This window comes from Macrobrachium nipponense, chromosome 1 (assembly GCF_015104395.2).
Source record: "Macrobrachium nipponense isolate FS-2020 chromosome 1, ASM1510439v2, whole genome shotgun sequence".
Taxonomy (NCBI): domain Eukaryota; kingdom Metazoa; phylum Arthropoda; class Malacostraca; order Decapoda; family Palaemonidae; genus Macrobrachium; species Macrobrachium nipponense.
This window is the reverse complement of record NC_087200.1, coordinates 203,696,712-203,718,290: the sequence shown is the minus strand read 5'-3', so window position 1 is coordinate 203,718,290 and position 21,579 is coordinate 203,696,712. Positions and strand designations below refer to the sequence as shown.

Here is a 21,579-nt window from a genome sequence, read left to right as displayed (position 1 = left end):
CGTTCAACAAGAACATGTCAATGAAGAACATCTTAGCGGGCACGTATTGGAGATGTAACTCAGTGTTCGCCTCACATTACTTGAAAGATGTGAGAGTGACATATGAGAAATGCTTCTCTCTAGGACCTTATGTATCAGCGGATACAGTGCTGGGGAAAGGAGAGAAGACTGATCCTTAATATTAATTTTCATACAATCAACTTACCTGTCAGATATATACATAGCTAAGACTCCGTCGTCCCCGACAGAAATTCAAATTTCGCGCCACTCGCTACAGGTAGGTCAGGTGATCTACCGGCCTGCCCTGGGTGGCAGGATAGGAACCATCCCGTTTCTATCATATTTTCTCTGTCGCCTGGTGGTATCAACATTGTTGTTATTACCTCCTGACTTGGATTCTTTTTCAACATTTGATCAACGTTTTTCGACTTTTTGGTGACGTATTTGGATCGTGTTTTGGCATTCGCTACTGTGGACTGTTTTTGGAATAACTCTTTTGGATTTTTCTCAGAATGTCTGATTCTACTGTGAGTGTGAGAATGTGTGTGAATGTAGGCTGCAGGGTGAGGATACCGAAAGCTTCGGTTGATCCTCACACTGTATGCCGTAAATGTAGGGGGGTGCAGTGTTCTGCTATTAACACTTGTAAGGAATGCGAGAGTTTGAATGCAGAAGAATGGAAGACTTTGACTTCTTATTTGAAGAAGTTAGAGAGGGATAGAGTTAGAAGACTGAAAGGTGATGAATTCAAGGCCTATTGAGCCTTTCAATGATAATTCTAACCCGACTACTGTAGATTCTCCCTATAAATCTCATTCTCAGAGTGTCTTTTCGGATTCGGCATCGGAAATCGCCAATCTGAAAGCGACGATTCGAGACATGAAGTCCAAGATGGCGGACTCGAAAGGTAAGGCTAGTGATAGTGAAAATTTTTTAGTGAAGTGAGCCCTATCAGTGTTGTGGAGCGTTTGATCGTCCCTGCGGCGCTCCCAGGCCTAGACCTCTTCCAAGCTCACATGCCCAGAGGAGAAGGAAAGTCGAAAGAGCCTTAAGGAGGTCGTGGGGAATCCCCAACGGTCAGACGTCCCTTCAACTAGCTTTGCTTCATGGCAGCCAGCTCAAGGGCGCTATAGAAAAAGCGTCCTTCGCGAGTGTTTTCTCGTCCTCTCCCTCTCCCTCACCTAAACGAGGGTGGAAGGAGTCGAACTTATCGAGACCGACTGAAGCTCATATGAAGCAAGACATTGATTCTAGCCCGGAGCGCTTCTCTCGGATGACGCCCCGTCTGCTATTAAGAAGGCGAAGGTGGCGTCAACGTCACCTGACTCTTATGAGGAAGTACCCCGCCATCATGCTTCTTTTCCCCGAGTTTTTTTGATTGACGAAAGGCGTCAGGCACTAGACGTAGGAGAAGCGTCAAGGAAGATCATTATGGCGGTGCAGGAACAACTGTCATCTCTTGTGGGAGTTTTAGCGCCCCGTCGGAAGGACGTGACGCTTTCTATTAAGAAGTCTCGTCTCTCGCACCTGCTCGGAAGACGTCTTTTAGAAGTGAAGCGTCAAATCAAGAGGATCTTAGACGTGACGCTCGTTCCAAGATTGTGACGCCGAGTAGGAAGCCCTTAGAAAGCGCGGAAGCGTTCTTCCAGACGAGACGCGTCATCTAAACGTCAACAAGAGACGTCATACATGACGCTCGGAGAGCGGAGCGTCATACATGACGCTCGGAGAGCGGGGAAGCGTCATACATGACGTCTTCTAAAGCGCGAGAGAAGCCGCAGGTTGTGACGCCTTCCAAGTCGATCAGAACGGGAAAAAAGGAAAGACTTTCATTCCCTTAGCCCCTCTACCGATCAGGAGTTTGTCTCCCCCCAGAAGAGGAAAGTTCTGAAAGGAGAACAGAAACTCAGGATTTATCACGAGTTCGAACGAAACTCGGATGATGACGATCATGGAAGAGAGGGCTTGTCCAACTATAAGGTGTTGACTACCCTGCTTCTGGAGGAATACGGAGACGAGTTGACTCCGGCTGCTCCTCCTTCTCCGCGCTCGCTCTTTTCGAGTGCGAAGGCGAAGAAGACTTCGTCTTTTCTGAAGATGAAGCCCACCATCTCGATGAAGCGGGCTTTACACGCCTTAGACGCTGGATGAAGTCGAAGAAAGACTTAACCAGGACAGTATTTTGCATGCCTCAGCAAGGTTAGCTGGGAAAAGAGGCATATGGTACAAGACGGGGGAGGATATGGGTATCGCTCTCCCTTCTACTACAGAGGCAGACTTTTCGACGTTAGTTGACGCTTCAAGGCGTCCTAGTCTTAATTCTGCTCGCATTACTTGGAGTATTTCGGAACTGGATCATCTCCTCAAGGGACTTTTCCATGTATTGGAAGTCTTCAACTTCTTAGATTGGTCCCTTGGGGTGATGTCCAAGAAAGCTCACGATTGTTCGCAAGGGGATCGACCTGAAGCCCCCTGTTTATGCATTTTGTCGTGCATCGACAAAGCAGTACAGGATGGATCTTTGGAAGTCTCTGCATTATTTGGAGCAGGTCTTTTGAAGAAAAGGACAGTGTATGGCGCCTTCTTAACAAAGGCAGTCTCGCATGCGCAGAGGGCAGCTCTACTATATGCACCTCTTTCGGACTATTTGTTCCCTTCTAAGTTAGTGAAGGACGTAGCTCACTCTTTAAACTGAGAAGGCGACAACAGGATCTTCTGACGCAGTCAGCTAGGAAGAAGAAACCTGCTTTAGTGTCGGACAAGAAAGAACCTAGCACTTCTAGGCAGCCCTTTCGAGGGTGGTCCGATCTCCAGACCTCCCGCAAGAAGGAAGGCTCCAGAGAGAAGAGGTAGGTCCGCCTTTCGTCCCTTTAAAAAGGGCAAATGAAACATTTCTCCTCCAAACACCAGTAGGTGCCAGGCTCCTGGAATTCGTGGAAGCCTGGACACTGATAGACGCAGACGCGTCTTCACTAAATATCATAAGGAAGGGATAGCGTATCCCTTTCCTATACTACCTCCGCCCCTAACGTCAATACCAAGGGAACTATCAGCCAAGTACAAGGATCCCTGTGCTGAGGGATACTCTTCGATCGATGGTGGAACAAATGTGGGGACAAGAATGCAGTAGAACTAGTACTGGATCAAAACTCCCCGGGGTTTTACAATCGCCTTTTCTAGTGGCGAAAGCCTCGGGAGGCTGGAGCCAGTACTAGACGTCAGCGCTCTGAACAAATTTGTTCAGAAGGAGAAGTTCTCCATGGAGACTTCTGCTTCAGTCCTAGCGTCATTACGACAAGGAGATTGGATGGTGTCTCTAGATCTCCAAGACGCCTACTTTCACGTCCCGATCCACCCTTCATCGAAGAAGTACCTCCGTTTCATGACGGGGGGAAGGATCTTTCAGTTCAGAGCCTTGTGTTTCGGCCTGTCCACAGCTCCTCAGGTCTTTACAAGCCTGATGAGGAATGTGGCGAGATTTCTTCATCTCAAAGGAGTGAATGTCTCGATGTACCTAGACGACTGGCTCATCAGGGCCAGATCGGAGAGACAGTGTTTGGAGGACCTAAAGTTAACTCTGGATTTGACCAAGGCGTTGGGATTGCTTGTGAACCTCGAGAAGTCTCAGATGACCCCAGACAAGACCTAGTCTATCTGGGGATTCGGATGGATTCTCGGGGTTTTCGAGTTTGTCCTTCGCAAGAGAGAACCGCAAAAGGTTTGAGGATAATCTCTCTCTTCTTGAGAAGCAGCAAACGTCAGCGAGGGAATGGTTGAGCCTTCTGGGGACGCTTTCCTCGCTGGAACAATTCTTCCCTCTCGGAAGACTTCATATCCGTCCACTTCAATTCTTCCTCAAGAAGTCTTGGAGCTGGAAAAACGGACAACTGTCGGACGTTTTTCCCATTCCAGTGGAGGTAAAGGCACACCTACAGTGGTGTTGCTGCCTCTGGAAGAGAACAAAGGGATCTCTCTAAGATCACAGAACCCAGACTAGTGTTGTTCTCCGACGCGTCGGAGACGGGTTGGGGAGCGACATTAGGCTCGGGAGGAAGTGTCAGGCACCTGGGAACCAGCACAGGTGTCCTGGCACATAAATTGCAAAGAGCTCTTCGCCGTACACCTGGCTTTGAAGAGCCTAGAACCTCTGGTGAGAGACAAGGTAGTACAAGTAAAACGTGGACAACACCACCGCACTTGCCTACATTCGGAAACAGGGAGGGACACACTCTGTTCCTTTACGAACTCACGAGGGACCTATTACTTTGGACGTCTCACAGGAACATCTCCCTGCTGACAAGGTTCGTACAGGGAGTAAGAATGTGAGGGCGGACAGGCTCAGCAGGAGGAACCAGGTCCTTCATACAGAATGGACTCTGCACGAGGAAGTGTGTCGCGATCTCTGGTCTCTGTGGGGAACTCCTCATGTGGATCTATTCGCAACATACATTTCAAAAAGGCTCCCAGTGTTTTGCTCGGTCGTGGAAGACCCAAGAGCAATTATGGTAGACGCCTTCCTGCTAAACTGGTCTCGAGTGACGTGTACGCTTTTCCCCCATTCAAAATCCTGGGGTTAGTATTGAAAAAGTTTGTGGCGTCAAAAGAGACGAGGATGACTTTAATAGCCCCCTTTTGGCCGGCCCAGGAATGGTTCACGGAGGTGGTAGAGTGGATCGTAGACTTTCCAAGATCCCTACCAGGAAGGACGGATCTTCTCAAACAACCACACTTCAAGAGTACCATCAAAACCTCCCCGCTCTCGCTCTGACTGCCTTTCGACTATCGAAAGACTTGTCAGAGCGAGAGGCTTTTCTCGCGAAGTGGCAAGCGCGATCGCGAGAGCTCGCCAGAACCTCCACTTCGAAAGTATACCAGTCGAAGTGGGAGGTCTTTAGAAGGTGGTGTAGAGCCAAGAAGTTGTCCTCCTCCTCTACCTCTATAGCGGAAATTGCTGATTTCTTGCTATTCCTGAGAGTAAAATCGCATCTAGCCGTATCCACAATAAAGGGATACAGGAGTATGCTCTCGGCTGTATTCAGGAACAGAGGTTTAGATCTGGCAAATAACAAAGATCTCCACGATCTCATAAGATCTTTTGAGACGTCAAAGTCTAAGGAACCAGTACCTCCGAACTGGAACTTGGACGTAGTCCTCAAATATCTGTCTTCGGATAGATTCGAGCCTCCGCATCAGGCATCATTTAGAGACGTAACTAGAAAATGCCCTATTTTTTATCGTTAGCGACGGCCCCCCAAAAAAAGAATTAGTGAGTTACAAGCTCTGCAGGATAAAGTAGGATTCAAGGGAGACTCGGCGATTTGCTCGTTTAAGACTCTGTTTTAGCGAAAAAACGAGAATCCCACGAATCCCTGGCCTAGGTCATTCGAAATCAAAGGAATGTCTAGTCCTCGTAGGCAGAGAAGCAGAGAGGTCTCTATGCCCTGTTAGAGCTCTGAAGTTCTATCTTCAGAGGAAGCGGTCAGTTGGGAGGCTCCAGACAAGGTCTTTGGTGCGCGGTAAAAGACCCCACAAGACTGATGTCAAAGAACGCTCTAGCGTTCTTTGTAAGAAACGTCATTACGGACGCTCACAAGGTCTGTCCGGACGAACAATTACAACTTCTGAGGGTAAAAGCTCATGAAGTACGAGCGGTTGCAACGTCTCTCTCGTGATAAGAATATGTCGTTTCTTAAAAACATTTAGATTACGACATATTGGGAGATGCAACTCGGTATTTGCATCTCATTACTTGAAAGACGTGCGTTTTGTGACGTATGAGAAGTGCTTTTCTCTAGGTCCTATCGTATCGGCAGATACGATCTGGGGTACGGGAGCCGACACCAATCCTTAAAATGTATACTGGTGTTCTTCTGTTTGGATATGGTCGAGAATCTCTTCGAACAATGGAGGATTCAGGCTCGCACGGGCGGCCGTCTATGTTGTTCATAAGAGAATTCTCGTCATATCCAATTAGTTGAGTATAATTTTTTTTTTTTTTTTGAAAAAATTATGTATGTGTGCGTAGTGGTTTTTGAGTTACGGTTGTGACGAGTTCGGGATAACTCGTAACAATCCTTAGTTCTAACACATGGTTAGGATCAGGTGGTCGGGATTGGTTGTGTGCCTCCTTCATAAGGTGTATTGTCATATAAGTGGATCAGCACCCATTGACAAAGTCCTTTTAGGCTCTGCTGAGTAGTGGGTAAGACCCCATCGGCAGACCCACAAGAACTCTTGGCATAGATCACATATCTCGCTAAAGTTTCTTGGGGTGATGCAGACTACTGGGCAAAACACCAACCAAGTCTACCACCTATCAGGTAGGAACCAAGGTTTTTATTTATACCTACAACATATGTTGTTTACCTGTCTATTCCATATAGTAGCTGTCTCTTACCCTCCACCGAAGGGTGCCAATCAGCTATGTATATATCTGACAGGTAAGTTGATTGTATGAAAATGATATTGTTATGTTACAATAAAGTTTCATACATACTTACCTGGCAGATATATACAATAAAGGCCCACCCAGCCTCCGCAGGAGACAGGTGGAAGAGAGAAAATATGATAGAACAAAGGGGATGGATTCCTAGTCCTGCCACCCAAGGGCAGGCCGGTAGATCACCTGACCTACCTGTAGCGAGTGGCGCGAAATTTGAATTTCTGTCGGGGACGACGGAAGTCTTAGCTATGTATATATCTGCCAGGTAAGTATGTATGAAACTTTATTGTAACATAACAATATCATTTTTGTCCTTATAGTTTATATTGTGATTTAAAAATTATTGGAGTTGAGTTTTTTTTAGGTTGTTTGAAAGGTGTTTGGGGATAACGCCTTTCAATCATATTTACTAATCCACGGTTAGGATCGGGTGATCGGGATCAGTATTTTACTCCTGTATATGCCAAGAGGCATAGGTATATTGTCATGTAAGTGAATGAGACTCCAGTGACAATTGCCATTAGGTTCTGTTGAGTAAGTGGATAAGACCCCATTGACAGTCCTTTTCAAGAGTTCTCAGCCATAGGGCACACCCTCGCTGAAGCTTTTGAGGCGAAGCAGACTTCTCAGCACAAGCTAAGAAATCTTCCGCCTAAACAGGTAGGAACTAGGGTATTATTAATTAACTTGTATTACCTACAACATAATGTTGTTTACCTATAGGTCAGTAATTAGCTGTCTCTTGCCCTCGCCAAAGGTGCCAATCAGCTAAGTATATAATTCTGACAGGGAAGTTGAAATGTATGAAAATGATATTGTTATTGTACAATAAAGTTTCATACATACTTACCTGGCAGATATATACGATCGTATGGCCCACCCAACTCCCCTCAGGAAGACAGGTGGAAGAGAAAAATCTGGCTTAAAACGGTAATAGTTCCTATTCCTGCCACCCAGCGGCAGGCGGCGGGATCACCTGACCTACCTGTAGTGTGTGCCGCGAAATTTGAATTTCTGTCGGGGACGACGGAGTCTATAGCTAAGTATATATCTGCCAGGTAAGTATGTATGAAACTTTATTGTACAATAACAATATCATTTTTCTAAATTTGAAGTGAATTAGAACTGGCTATTTGTGTTGTCAGTGACAGTATTCAACAAGGCAGATTTTAGGTCTTTTAAATCCCCAAACATGACTTAAGATTCTTCGAAATGTTCACTGCTAACATCTAATGGCGTTTCCATTTTGGTGTGTTTAGTGCTGCTCAAATTCCACAATGCATAGAGAATCCTTCAAAGATCTGCCATTCATTGGCATTGTAATAATTATTATGTCGATGTGTCCTCAGCTTGTACACCAAAACCCATCTGTTTGGACAATCAAGGCTACTGCTTCAACACCACAAGTAATCACACTTGCAGTGGAGCTGTCTATGCCGATGATTGTGATGGACCGAACTGTGCTTGCTGTTTCACAAGTAAGTGGCTTCACATAGAAGTTATTTCTTTTCCCTCTGGGACAGATGTGCTATGTATTACCAATCCTTTCCCTGTGGCTGTCCCAGTGCTCACATTTGTTGTCGTCACTCGCCTAGTTGACCCAAAGACTGCTTTTGTTTGTAAAACAGAAAACATTTTCATCCATTCTTATATATATAACATCTTTTACTGTATCTCCGTTCTCATTCTCTTTCTTCCATCTTACTATTCACCCTCTCCTAACAATTGATTCATGGTGCAACTGTGAGGTTTTCTTTTTACACCTTTCAGACCTCTTTTCTGTTAATTTCCATTTCAACACCGAATGACATCGTAGGTCCCACTGCTTGGCCTTTGGTCTAAAGTGTATATTCCATTCTATTCTATTTTCAGATCCTGATAACTGTGTTGAATTACTGAATGTGGATGAGACAGCGGGAGATGTGTCCAAGATGGTGACTGGGAATTTGCTATGGCTTGGCTGAACCAGCAGGTTGTTTTGGAAACAATTGCACATGTTGCAAGGGTGAGTCACATGAACTACAGTAGAAGAACAGGAACTATTTTTTTTGCAGAATTTATTTATAAAGCATACATTCATGCATCTATCTGTTTATCCAATCTATCTTTCTGCTTATCTATCTTATCTATATGTGTGTCTATGTGGATACTATGCATTTATATAGTTTTCATGTATATGACTATTTTAATGTTATTTAACCATTTTATTTGAAATTTAGAGCCCATGATAATGCTATCAAAATGACACACACATATGACGCAATATATATATGTGTGTGTGTGTGTGTGATAAATTGTGCTTTGTAGTACATACAATATACATTCAAGTTTAAAATGTAAAAAAAAAAATAGTATTACTCTATAGTTCCCTGTACTATTGGTCAAAGTTTCTTAGTTTGTGCGCTTTTCTGTAACTTACTCTCCAATATTTATGTCAGGTAAACTTAATTATCATTTATTTTAACTTAAGCCAAAACAGGAATGACAGCACACACAACCTTTGCATTCCAAACCATAGATATAGAGAGGAGAGATTGAACACCGTACAACAGCCAAGGCAGTCTGTGACGTTCACTGCCTGGCACCATTGCTATGTGATAATTCTTATGTAAACAATAGTGCAAACCCATACAATCTTATGGGAAACACTGTACTCTTTAAAACGTGTTTTCTCAGCTCTCCACCAAGACTGTCAAATGATTTATACACTATTTACTATATACACTATGTACTGTATGCAGAAGTAAAAATATTTAATTTTGGTGGTATATTTCTTCTACAGTTAAGCCATAAAGTTTTGTAGATATGGCAGCTACAATATGGTTATTTTCTCAGCAGTCTTTAATGAATGGTAAATTATCTTTGCAGCATTTACCAATGACAATGTGTACTACATGTAGAAATAAAAATTTTAATTTGTTCATGAAACTTACCTGTCAGATATATATATATATATATATATATATATATATATATATATATATATATATATATATAATATATATATATATATATATATATATATATATATATATATATATATATATATATATATAGCTGTATTTTCCGAAGTCTGACTGAAATTAAAAAACTTACGACACACGTAGTGGGAGTCAGGTGGTTAGTAACCCATTCCCACCGCTGGGAGGCGGGTATCAGGAACCATTCCCATTTTCTATTCATAATTTTTCTGTCGCCGGTGTTGTAAACAACAGTTTTCAGCACCTCCGTCTTGAATTTAGGAAACTTGGCTACTATAAGTACCCCTTTTTGATTTTTTGGTATCTTGACTTTTGGATCGGTGGCTAGGCACACGTTAATTGTGGATTTGATTGATTTTGGCTTGATTTCTCTTAAATAAGATGTCTGGTTCTAGTTCGGCTAGCGCCAGGTTTGCACCAAGAGTGAATGTAGAGGTAGGCTACTGAAAGCATCAGTAGACCCTCATACTTTTTGTAAGAGTTGCAGGGAGCATGATTGTATGATGAAACGTCGCTGCAAGGAATGTGCATGTCTCAGATTCTGGATGGAGAGCGTATGAGACCTATCTTCGTAAGCTTGAACGTGATAGGTTAAGGAGGTCTTCCTCCAGGAGCGTTCAGGTAAATGTCAGGAAGTTATTGTTTCTCCTTCCTAACCCTCCTTTCCTTTTAATCACTACTCCTAACCCTGTAGTGTTGCCTTCGGGCCCTGAAACAGTGTCTGTGGAGGTAATACCATTACTTTAATCTTAGAGTTGATTCGTAATTTAGAATCTAAAGTGCTCGCCTTAGAAGGCAAAAGTGAAGGTGCAAAGTGCAGTGACAGTGCTCCTTCGTTTGTGGAGGGTGCGTCAGATCGGCCCCATTTCGCCTCTAGGCCTAGACCGCTGCCGGACTCCCAGGTTTCAGGGAGAGGGCATGTCGAAAGCCGCAGGAGGGTTACGGGGAACACCCACCGATCTGACGTGCCTTCGGCAGTTTCTGTTGACACTACCCAGACTGCCAAGGAGCGTGCGCGTGCACGTCTCCTCAAAGAGTGTTTCTCTTCTTCAGAGGCTTCCATCCCCGCACAAGGGTGGAGCTCTTAGTCAGTTTCACGCCCGCTGAAAAGGAGCGTTGGTGATCGTGACGCTTCAGTCCAGTATTGCTCTCGAGCGGCTATCTTCACCTGAGAGTCTTCGCAGCCTTCCCGCCACAGAAGAAAACGTAAAGAGTTATCTGATGATGACTTTTTCGAGCGCAGTCCGCTCCCGAACGCGTTTCTGCAGCAGTTCCTGGGAGAAGGAAGAAGGCGTCCTTCGCCCCTCGCCTTCTCACAGGATCAGCCCGTCTCGTGACAGGGAGTCTTCTCCTACTGAGAAGATCCTGCGCTCTTTGCAGCAACAACTTGCTGATGCTCTTTCCAAGAGAGGGACGCAACCACGTCCTCGGAGAAAGGATGACAGGCTACCAGTGAAGAGATCTAGACGGTCTCCCTCTCCTTCTCCTCGCTCGTCTCTCTCTCCACTTTCGTCACCTTCTAGAGTTTGTGCGGCTCTCTAGAGGACGCGAAGAGGAAGTTTCGCGCTCTTCGCATGAAGCGGTATTACCCGCTCGTAAGCTTGCTGCAGTGCGAGAGCTCGATGTTTGTGTGGACGCTTCGGTGCAAGTACAACATGATCTTGACGCTCGGTCGGACGCCAAACGAGCGCCAGTGACACCCAAGAGTGCACCAGTGGAAGCCGAACGCGCGCGAGACGTCGAGCGTGCTTTAGTGAACGTCATACGCGTTCCAGTGGACGCCAAGCGTGCGCCAGCGGACGCCAGGAGCGCGCGAGTGGACGCCAATCCCGCGCCAGTAGAAGCCAGGTGCGCGCCAGTGGACGCCAGGTGTGCACCAGCGGACGCTCAGGTGGACGCGGATGTAGAAGCTCGTCGTCACCCACCTGTTTTTGAGGATCCTATGCAAGTTTCTTCGGGACTTCGAGAGTCAACCGGAGTTACTGTTAAAGAGTCAGCTTTGCCTTCTACTTCACAGCAACGCTCCTCTTGGAAACTTAGACCGGAAAGTCTAGGTTCAGCCTTGCTTCCTCCTACTTCACCTGTGTCGGAAGCAGAGGTTAGCGACGCTTCTGTTGAAGTTGATGATGAGAAACCGTTGGCTCCGGTCTCTTCTGACTACCAGGTCTTGACCCGCCTTCTTCAATCGGAGTTCGGAGATAAGTTTCATCCTGAAGCTCCTCGCTCTCCGCCTTCTCAACTTTCATCTTCCAAGATCAATAAAGTCTCGGGGTTTTTCAGAATGAAGAAGTCCCTTTCGACAAAGAGGGCTCTTCGTAAAGTCCATGACTGGATGGAGAGAAGGAAGTCTCAGGGAAAGACCTCATTTGCTCTTCCACCTTCAAGACTTAGTGGGGAAAGCAGGCATTTGGTACGAGACGGGAGAAGACGTAGGCATTAGACTTCCCTCGTCAGCTCAAGGAGACTTCGCAAGCATTGTGGATGCCTCGAGGAGGTCTCACCTGTCCTCTTCGAAAGTTTCCTGTCAACTACGGAAATGGACCACCACCTTAAAAGGCCTCTTTCGAACGTTAGAGGTCTTTAACTTTCTAGATTGGTGTCTGGGAGTTCTGGATGCCAAGTCTAGGAGTTCCGATTCAATTAGCCTGGGGGAGCTGTCCAGCGTAATGTCGTGTATGGACAAGGCCGTCAGAGATGGTTCGGAGGAGCTAACAGCTCATTTTTGCACAGGACTCTTAAAGAAGAGATCCCTGTTTTGCAATTTCACAGCTAAATCCGTCTCTCAGTCACAAAAGGCAGATTTGCTCTTTGCTCCTTTTTCGGATCATCTCTTCCCCCAGGCTATGGTTAAAGACATTGCTACCAGTCTCCAAGAGAAGGCCACGCAAGATCTCCTCGCACAATCTTCTAGGAGACCTGCGGTCCCTTCGTCGTCGGGAGTTTCGATTCTCAAGAAATCGAAGCCCTTTCGAGGTGGTTCTTCCTCGAGACCAGCCCTCGAGGAAGAGGCACTTCCAGAGGCAGAGCCCCTGCGCTTGCTAAGAACAAGAAGTGAGACAGAAGTCCTTCAGTCACCGGTAGGAGCCAGGCTTCAGCTGTTTGCGCAAGCCTGGGAAGAGAGAGGTGCGGACAAATGGTCCTTGGACATCATAAAGAAAGGTTACCGGATCCTGTTCCTGAAATCACCCCCGCTGTCTACGACACCCAGGGATATGTCACCTTCTTATCGGGGGGAAAAAGCAAACAAGTGCTTTATGATCTACTAGATCAGATGATCGTTAAAAAGGCAGTAGAACAGGTCTCCGACCTGAACTCCCCCGGATTTTACAACCGACTGTTCCTAGTGCCAAAGCAGTCGGGAGAATGGTGGACCTGGTACTCGATGTCAGCAGCCTAAACCTCTTTGTCATCAAGCAGAGGTTCAAGATGGAGACACCTCAGTCAGTGATGGGAGCCTTTAAGACCGGGGGATTGGATGGCTTCGCTAGATCTCCAGGACGCGTATTTTCACGTCCCCATCCACCCCCAGTCAAGGAAGTACCTGCGGTTTGTCCTGAAAAGAAAAGTGTTTCAGTTCAGGGCTCTCTGCTTCGACTCAGCACTGCTCCGATGGTATTCACCCTACTGATGAAGAACATTGCGAGGTGGCTTCATCTTCCAAAGTCAGGATCTCTCTCTACCTGGACGACTGGCTCATACGAGCCTCCTCGAAAGACCGGTGTCTGGAGGACCTTCACACGACCTTGTCTTTAACAAAGTCCCTGGGTCTTATAGTAAACCTCGAAAAGTCACATCTGACCCCTTCTCAGTCCTTAGTCTATCTGGGGATTCAGATGGACTCAGTGGATTTTCGGGCTTTTCCGTCCCAGGGGCGACAACTAGATTGCTACGCAAAGTGTCAGCCTTTCTGGGGAAAGAATCATGCTCGGTGAGGGAATGGAATGAGTCTGCTGGGGACCATTTCCTCGCTGGAGAAGTTTGTTTCCCTAGGGAGGTTGCACCTCAGACCTCTTCAATTCTTCCTGGCGAACAATTGGAAGCACCAGAACGACTTGGAATCAATTCTGGTGTTATCGGAAGAGGTGGAGGAACACCTAAGATGGTGGACAGGGGGGGGAGGAAGTGTCAGGCACCTGGAGAGGGGAACAGGTGTCCTGGCACATAAACCTCAAGGAGCTTGGCAGCAGTTCATCTTGCGCTCCAGTTCTTTCAGGACGAAAGTCTCCGGCAAGGTGGTGCAGATCAACTCGGACAACACCACAGCTCTGGCATACCTCAAGAAAACAGGGAGGACCCACTCTCTATTCTGTTCTTCCTTGCAAAAGTAATCCTGTTGTGGGCGAAGGCACACAACGTCTCTATCCTGACGAGATTCGTATCGGGTAGAAAACGCCGTGCAGATCTCCTCAGTCGGCAAGGTCAACTGCTGCCGACGGAGTGGACCCTTCATCAGGAAGTATGCCAGAGGTTGTGGAAGTTATGGGGATGTCCGCTCGTAGATCATTCGCAACTTCCAGGGACAATGAGACTTCCCACTGTACTGCTCACCAGTTCTAGACCCAGGAGCAGGGGCAGTAGACGCTTTCTATGGGACTGGACGGGACTAGACGTATACGCCTTTCCCTCGTTCAAAATCCTAGGGGAGGTAATGAGGAAATTCGCGACATCAGAGGGAGCGAGGATGACTCTCATTGCCCCCAATTCTGGCAGCGACGACTGGTTCACAGAGGTCATGTCTTTCCTAGTGGACTTTCCGAGGACTCTTGCCTCCAAGGATAGATCTACTCAAACAGCCCCACTTCGAGAGGTATCACAAAAACCTCCCCGCTCTGAGTCTGACTGCGTTCAGACTATCCAGAAGTTGGCCAGAGCGAGGGGTTTTTCAAGACCTGTGGCTAAAGCAATCGCAACGGCAAGGAGACCTTCCCCTATTCGCCGTATACCAATCCAAGTGGGCTGTTTTTTTAGGAGCTGGGTGCAGAAGAAAGGGCATTTCCTCCACCTCATACCTCTGTGAGCCAGATCGCAGACTTCCTTCTCTACTTGAGGAATGAAGTTCACTTAGTGGTGCCTACGATAAAGGGCTACAGGAGTGTGCTTTCTGTAGTCTTTAGGCATAGAGGGCTGGATTTAGCCAATAACAGAGACCTTCATGATCTCCTGAAATCTTTCGAGACTTCGAAGGTATCTCAACCAAGAGTTCCTTCTTGGAACTTAGACATTGTTCTTAAGTTTCTGATGTCCAGCCAATTTGAACCGCTCAACTTAGCTTCGCTTAGAAACCTTACAAGGAAAACACTTTTTCTAACTGCTCTGGCGACGGCGAAGAGAGTTAGTGAGATCCAGGCTATAAGCAAGCATGTTGGGTTTAAGAACTTCGATGCAGTTTGTTCTTTAAGCCCTACGTTCTTGGCAAAGAACGAAAACCCTTCCAACCCTTGGCCCAAGACATTTGAAATCAAGGGTTTGGCAGATATAGTGGGTAGTGAGCCAGAGAGAGTCCTGTGCCCTGTCAGGGCTCTCAAATTCTATTTAGACAAGACGAAGGACTGTAGAGGACCTTCTGGCAACTTGTGGTGCTCTGTCAAGAAGCCTGATCTTCCCATGTCGAAGAAGCGCTTCTTTCTTCTTGAGAGACACCATTAAGGAAGCTCATTCCACATGCAGTGATAGTGACATGAAGCTTTTAAAAGTGAATGCCCACGAGGTGAGGGCTATTTCGACCTCGATAGCCTTTCACAGAAATATGGCACTCAGTGACATTTTGAGTGCCACCTATTGGCGGAGCAACTCGGTGTTCGCTTCACACTACCTGCGGGAGGTGAAAGCAACATACGAACATTGCTCGTCACTTGGACCATACGTTGTAGACACTGTTTTGGGGGCAGGAGGTAGCACTCATCCTATCCTTTAGTGGTTAGGTGAGCTTTTAATTTTGTGTGTTTTTGGTTTGTTGGGGTCGACCGCCTGAGGCGGATCTCCCTCCTTTAGTCTAGTTTAGTGGGATACCTTTGGTAGACTAGGCCAGGTGGTTTTTTACTTCGTTGCCCTCATGGTATGGTCAATGGTCTAGTCACATCGTGGTCACGCCCCCGTTGACAGATCATCTTGAGTGCACCAGCTTATAGGTCTCTACCTCGCTGGCAACTCTAATAGCACAAGCAAGACTTACGTGGCAGTAACCACGAAGCCAGCTATGCTAACAGGTAAGGAACCAAGATATCAATTATCTGCATGTACAGGCAGTCCCCGGGTTACGACGGGGGGTTCCGTTCTTGGAGGCGCGTCGAAGCCGAAAAATCGTCGTAAGCCGGAACGACACTTGGAAATATGCCTTAAACTAAGAAAAAGTTAGAGACCTTACCTGTGTGACATGCAAGTAGATTGCATGATGTGTAGTGTGGTTATTCCAATGGCAAAGGATGGTTCTTGAAGGTATAATTCTTTATTAAACTCTTGTGACACTAAAAAGCACAATGTACACTACACTTAATCCTTAGGGTATACACTAAACACTGTCACTGTATACGTATACACATGCATTGCACACTTTGTTAGATCCTTGATACACTAAAATCCAGTCTGTAGCTCTGGAAGGTAAAAGTATAAACACAATTAGTACAAAATACTACACAAAGTCCTGAATACAATATGTAAATTATAGATATCAAGAGTAAAAGAGTTAATGTATGTTAATTAATTCTTACTTTGAGTTATATCAAGAGTAAAAAAGTTAATGTATGTGAATTAATTCCTTACCTTTAGTTTAAAGTTGTCTTTCAATGTAACCCTGGATGGACAAAGTCTTATGTGGCCCCATAGCCTACATCATTCAGGGGGTTCTGGAATGTACAAAAAATAATTAGTATGTCAGTAAGTACTCTATGCATAGTAAGTTACATACAGTAATATGCACCATACAGTGGTTTAAATATCACATATATAACATGTAAAATAAAACTTAGTTAAATGTATGTTAATTAATTCTTACCTTTAGTTGAAAGTTCTCGTTCAATGTTAACCCTGGATGGACAAAGTCTTAGTGGCCCATAGCCTACATCCCCATTCAGGGGGTGGGTTTCTGGAATGTACAAAAAGATAATTTTGTCAGTAAGTACTCTATGCATAGTAAGTTACATACAGTAATATGCACCATACAGTGGTTTAATATTGTAAATGATTGGTCTACACCCCCTGTTCAGCAGGGAGTGTACAGTATGTATGTAATTCCATGAGGGACCTTGATCACTTATCCCATGTGAGAGATCTTGGTCACTTAATGTATGTTTACTATATGTACTATGTATAATTCCTTACCTTTAGTACAGTAGTACATAGTTTACAGTTGTCGTTCTATGTTATGTAGTAACCCTGGACAAAGTTTTATGTGGCCCCCCCATAGCCTGCATCATGGAGGGGGTCCTGTTTTCTGGGAATGTACCAAAAAAGTATCAAAGTTAAGTCATGTTATGTATGTTTAGTTAAGTTACATACAGTAACCATACGTACAGTGGTTTATAACATGTACATATGTACATAATCAAACTTGGTTGGAAATTCCTGTAAAAAAAAGTTATGTACGTATGTAATATGTACTACTGTATGTAAAAACCTTACTGTTCATACTTTGTTACACTGTGGTACATGTACATGTGATACGTATACTTTCCTGAAGGGTTTTTTCCATCCAAAATGGTGCTTCTACTTGTAGTAGTTTATCCCTTGATGACACTTGTAGTAACAACCTGGAGTTGTGTGAAAAATGTGGTTCTGGAAGGAAAAAGTAACAAAATTAGTGTACAAAATATACACTACAGAAAGTTGTGAATGCATATGTTAATTACTGTAGATATAGCAAGAGTACTAAAAGAGTTAATGTATGTTAATTAATTCCTTACCTTTAGTTTAAAGTTGTCTTTCAATGTAACCTGGATGGACAAAGTCTTATGTGGCCCATAGCTCTACATCATTCAGGGGGTTCTGGAATGTACAAAAAATAATTAGTATGTCAGTAAGTACTCTATGCATAGTAAGTTACATACAGTAATATGCACCATACAGTGGTTTAATATCACATATAACATGTAGTATAAAACTTAATTTAGAAATTCCTTACATAACTTACCAACTTTTAGTGAGTCTCAAAGCTGTTACCTAGGTTGTGGGAGATGGAGGTGGAGGTGTAGAGCATTCATGATAAGGATGCATTCCAAACTAACTTCAGTGTGCTTTATCACAGATAACAGGCTAGGATGATGGGCAGTCTGGAATGAAGAATTAATATTAAAGGGACAGTATGTAACCACTTAGGTGTACAAAATTTATGTACGTATGCAAACATTAAAACACAACTGAGAATTCCTTACCTCCAGCAAAATGAAGACATGTAGGCTATGTAGAGGTTCTGGGTTTATGTAAGTCACAGGTGCATGCCAGTCTGGAATGATAATGTAATAGTAGTACATATGATATAGTATGTATGTTACATACACATGGTTATTACATATGTAATATTAAAACATTAATAAAAAAAACTGTCCTTACCAAATTCTAGTGGTTGGCTTGCTTACTGGGATGGTCATATGGTACATGAGAGTGGGTGGCTGGGCTATGGAGTGGATGGGCAGTGCTTGGGAGTCTGGAATGATAAAAAATATATAAAATGATAGTTACTATACTGTAACTACTGCACATGTTATTACTGTTTGACATATGTAGTGTGTAATACGTATGTTCAATATAAAAAATGAAGAATTCTTTTACCTGAAGGAATGGGAGAGGTGATACTACTCGTATCAACTGATTTGGGCTCTGGGGAGGTGATACTTGTATCAAACTGATGAGGGAACATCTACATCTGGAAAGAATGATAGGGTACATAAATATATTATTAAGGTGGATGTATGTAATTGTAGCATATGTACACTTTTAATAAAATTTCTATTAGCAATTTATAAAATTTTATACAAATTTGTTAAGGATTCCTTACCTGATGTATAGGGCGAGGCATCAAAACCATGGAAAGGCTCAGGGTCATCTGGGTCACTGTCACTATCAAAGGGTCTGAAATGGAAAAAAAAAAATAATAATAGGTTATGCAACATCAAAACACATTGTACCACTATGTAAGTTAGTGTACGAATGTATGTAGGGTGTAAACAATTTCCAACATGAAAATGAGAAAAATGAAATTGCTTACCTGGTTGTACACGTGCAGGTGGGCGGGCTGATACAGAGGGTCCAGGTACAGGTATCTGGAACTGTCACAGGGTAGTACAGGGAGATCTGGAACTGTCACAGGTAGTTACGGGAGATCTGGAACTGTCACAGGTAGTACAGGGGGATCTGGAAACTGTCAACACTCTGCAATAAAATTACAAATGATGAAAATTAATGAATGTTACAATTTATACTCTTACATTTAGTAGTTGTTACATTAAAAAATTAACACATTTTAATAGTACACTATGGTACACATAAATTAGTAAAACAGTTCAGAATTCCTTACCAGGACTAGGAGAGGTTTGGTGGTACTGGGAGACTTGTAAAGAAGTGTCAAGCCTGGACTGCACACTTCTCTTCGTCTGCTTCTCCTTCAGGGTCTCCTTGTAGAAAGTCACCAAATCCATGATTCCTCTCTTGATTTTGTCAAACCTAGAAAAACGTTAGGGTCTTCTGCCTCAAAAGAAGCCAAGGCTCTCTCCAGATGAGTAAAACCTCTGACAAGCCTTTCAAAGTTAATGACCTGGGTTTTGGCTCTGGTGCCGCCTCCTCTTCCTCAATCATGTTGTTCAAGTTCTAGTAAGTCCTCTGCAGACAATTCCTCTCCATGGGAAGCCAGCAGCTCTGTTACATCATCAGGTTCAAGATCTAGTTGCAGCCTCTTGCTTAGCCCTACGATCTTCCTCGTCACAGTCTCGACGTCTTCGCCTGGTCAAAGCCTTCAAAACTGTGCACAAACTGTGGACACAGTTTCCTCCAGGCCCCATTTAAAGTGGTCGTCTTCACCTCGTCCCAAGCACTTGCAATGTTCTTCACTGCATCTGCAATGTGTAGCCCTTCCAGAATTGCTTCAGTGTCAACTCCTGTTAGCTTCTATGGCCCTCAAAGCAACACGTATGGTCCTTCTAAGGTAGTAAGCCTTGAAATTTGCTATTACTCCCTGGTCCATTGGCTGTATCAGCGATGTGGTATTGGGTGGGAGGTACACCACCTTCACATTAGGATGCATGTCGCTCAAATTTGAAGGGTGACCAGGGGCATTGTCCAGGACTAAGAGGGCCTTAAAAGGCAGACCCTTCGAAGTCAAAATACCGCTCCACTGCTGGCACGAAATGGTCATTGAACCAATCTTCGAAGACCATTAAGGTAACCCACGCCTTCTTGTTAGATTTCCAAATCACAGGGAGTTGACTCTTGAAAAATGCCCTTGAAAGCCCTGGGGATTCTCGGCCAAATACACCAGCAAGGGCTTCAGTTTCAAATCACCACTTGCATTGGCCCAAACAGCAAAGTCAGTCGCTCCTTTTCCAGCTTTATGGCCAGGTGCTGACTTCTCCTCCTTGGAAAGGTACGTTCGATTTGGCATTCTTTTCCAAAATAATCCAGTTCTCATCCACATTAAAGGACTGGTCAGCCGTTGTAACCACCATCCTTAATTTATCTCAGCCAAACCACCTGGAAAGGAAAACTTTCTGCTGCTCGCTATCAGCACTAGCAGCTTCACCTTGCAGCTTCACATTATGCAAATTTGCACGAGCCTTAAAACGGTTAAACCAACCTCTACTCGCGGAAAATTCACCACCAGCACTGCCTTCGCCAAACTTTTTCACTACTGCCTCATGCAGCGCTCTAGCCTTCTCTGGATCACACTAAGCTCACGGAACAGTCGCTGGTTCTGGTCCTCCAGCCAGATCATGAGCAAATTTCTCCATTTCAACAATGCTCTGGCTACGTTGCTTCTCGTTTATCACCGTTGACTTCATCGGTGCAGCATCCTTAACGTGCTTCAGAATACGTTCCTTATCCTTCACAATGGTTACCACCGTGGTCCTGCTCAAGCCTAAAGAACGGCCTATTTCGGTGTTAGTTTCTCCCTTCTCCGAACGCTTTATCACGTCATATTTGACCTCCATCGTGATGACATTCCTCTTCTTGGATGAACTATCATCGGAGGAAGTACTTTGGCGTTTAGGAGCCATTGTAAATTAGCGAAAATGGCAAGGAATTTCAGCAACGTCTCAGCACACAACTAGTGGAATGCAGGCAGGCACGCGATTGAAGTGGCGTCCTTTCGTATGTTACGCTTGGCGTCCTCGACCCGTCCGAGGTCGTTGTTCGGTCAATTTACCATACAGTTTAATAGCGTTAATTAAGTTTATGCACCTCCGCTCAAAAACTAGTTCGATGCATATGAGGTATCGTTAAAAAGCATAACAAAACGTCGTAACCTTGGCATTTGTGTTGTAATCTAACCAGAAACTTAGTTTTTTTAATATGTACTGGAAACAAAACAAGCAAATGATTTTTCATTATATTTGCGCTTTTGGACTGTTTTAAACTGCGCATCAAGCTATTGTGTATTCATTCGCCGCAAACTAGTTTCCGCATAGCGGCGTCAGTAAAAAAATTCAAAAAATACGAAAAAAAAGTGTCAAAAATCATCATAACCTCAAAATTTTTGTTGTAATGTAACCAAAAACACTATTTTATTATGTACTGTGCTAAACTATAAAGGATTTTTATCATAGCATGCGTTTTTTAAAAGCGTCGTTAACTCGGAGCGTCGGAAGCGTCAGCGTCGTAACCTCGGAACAAGCGTCGTAACCCAGGACGGAATTTCCATTGAATATTTAAGAAAAAGAAAAAGTCGTAACCTCGGAACGTCGTAAGCCGGAACCGTCGTAAGACCGGGGACCGCCTGTATATGTTTCCTAAAATTCTATTCTGTCTCTTCCACCACCAAAGGGGGTGGGATTCAGCTATATATATATCTGACAGGTAAGTTCATGAACAAAATGATATTGTAATGATACAATAAAGTTTGTTCATACTTACCTGGCAGATATATATAATCAAGTACCCACCCATCTCCCCTCAGGAGGACAGTGGAAAATAAATATTGATAGAAAATAGAAAATGGGAATGGTTCCTGAT

At 44.4% G+C, this 21,579-nt stretch overlaps 1 protein-coding gene across 1 annotated transcript in view; it reads left to right on the top strand.

The window, feature by feature from the left end:
- The window catches only part of LOC135219068 (uncharacterized), a 149,043-nt gene that overhangs the window by 7,547 nt on the left and 119,917 nt on the right, over positions 1 to 21,579 (top strand). Inside the window, exon 3 of the mRNA XM_064255498.1 lies at positions 7,792 to 7,920. Coding sequence (XP_064111568.1) covers positions 7,792 to 7,920 — 129 coding nt within the window. The remainder of the gene's footprint in view (positions 1 to 7,791; positions 7,921 to 21,579) is intronic.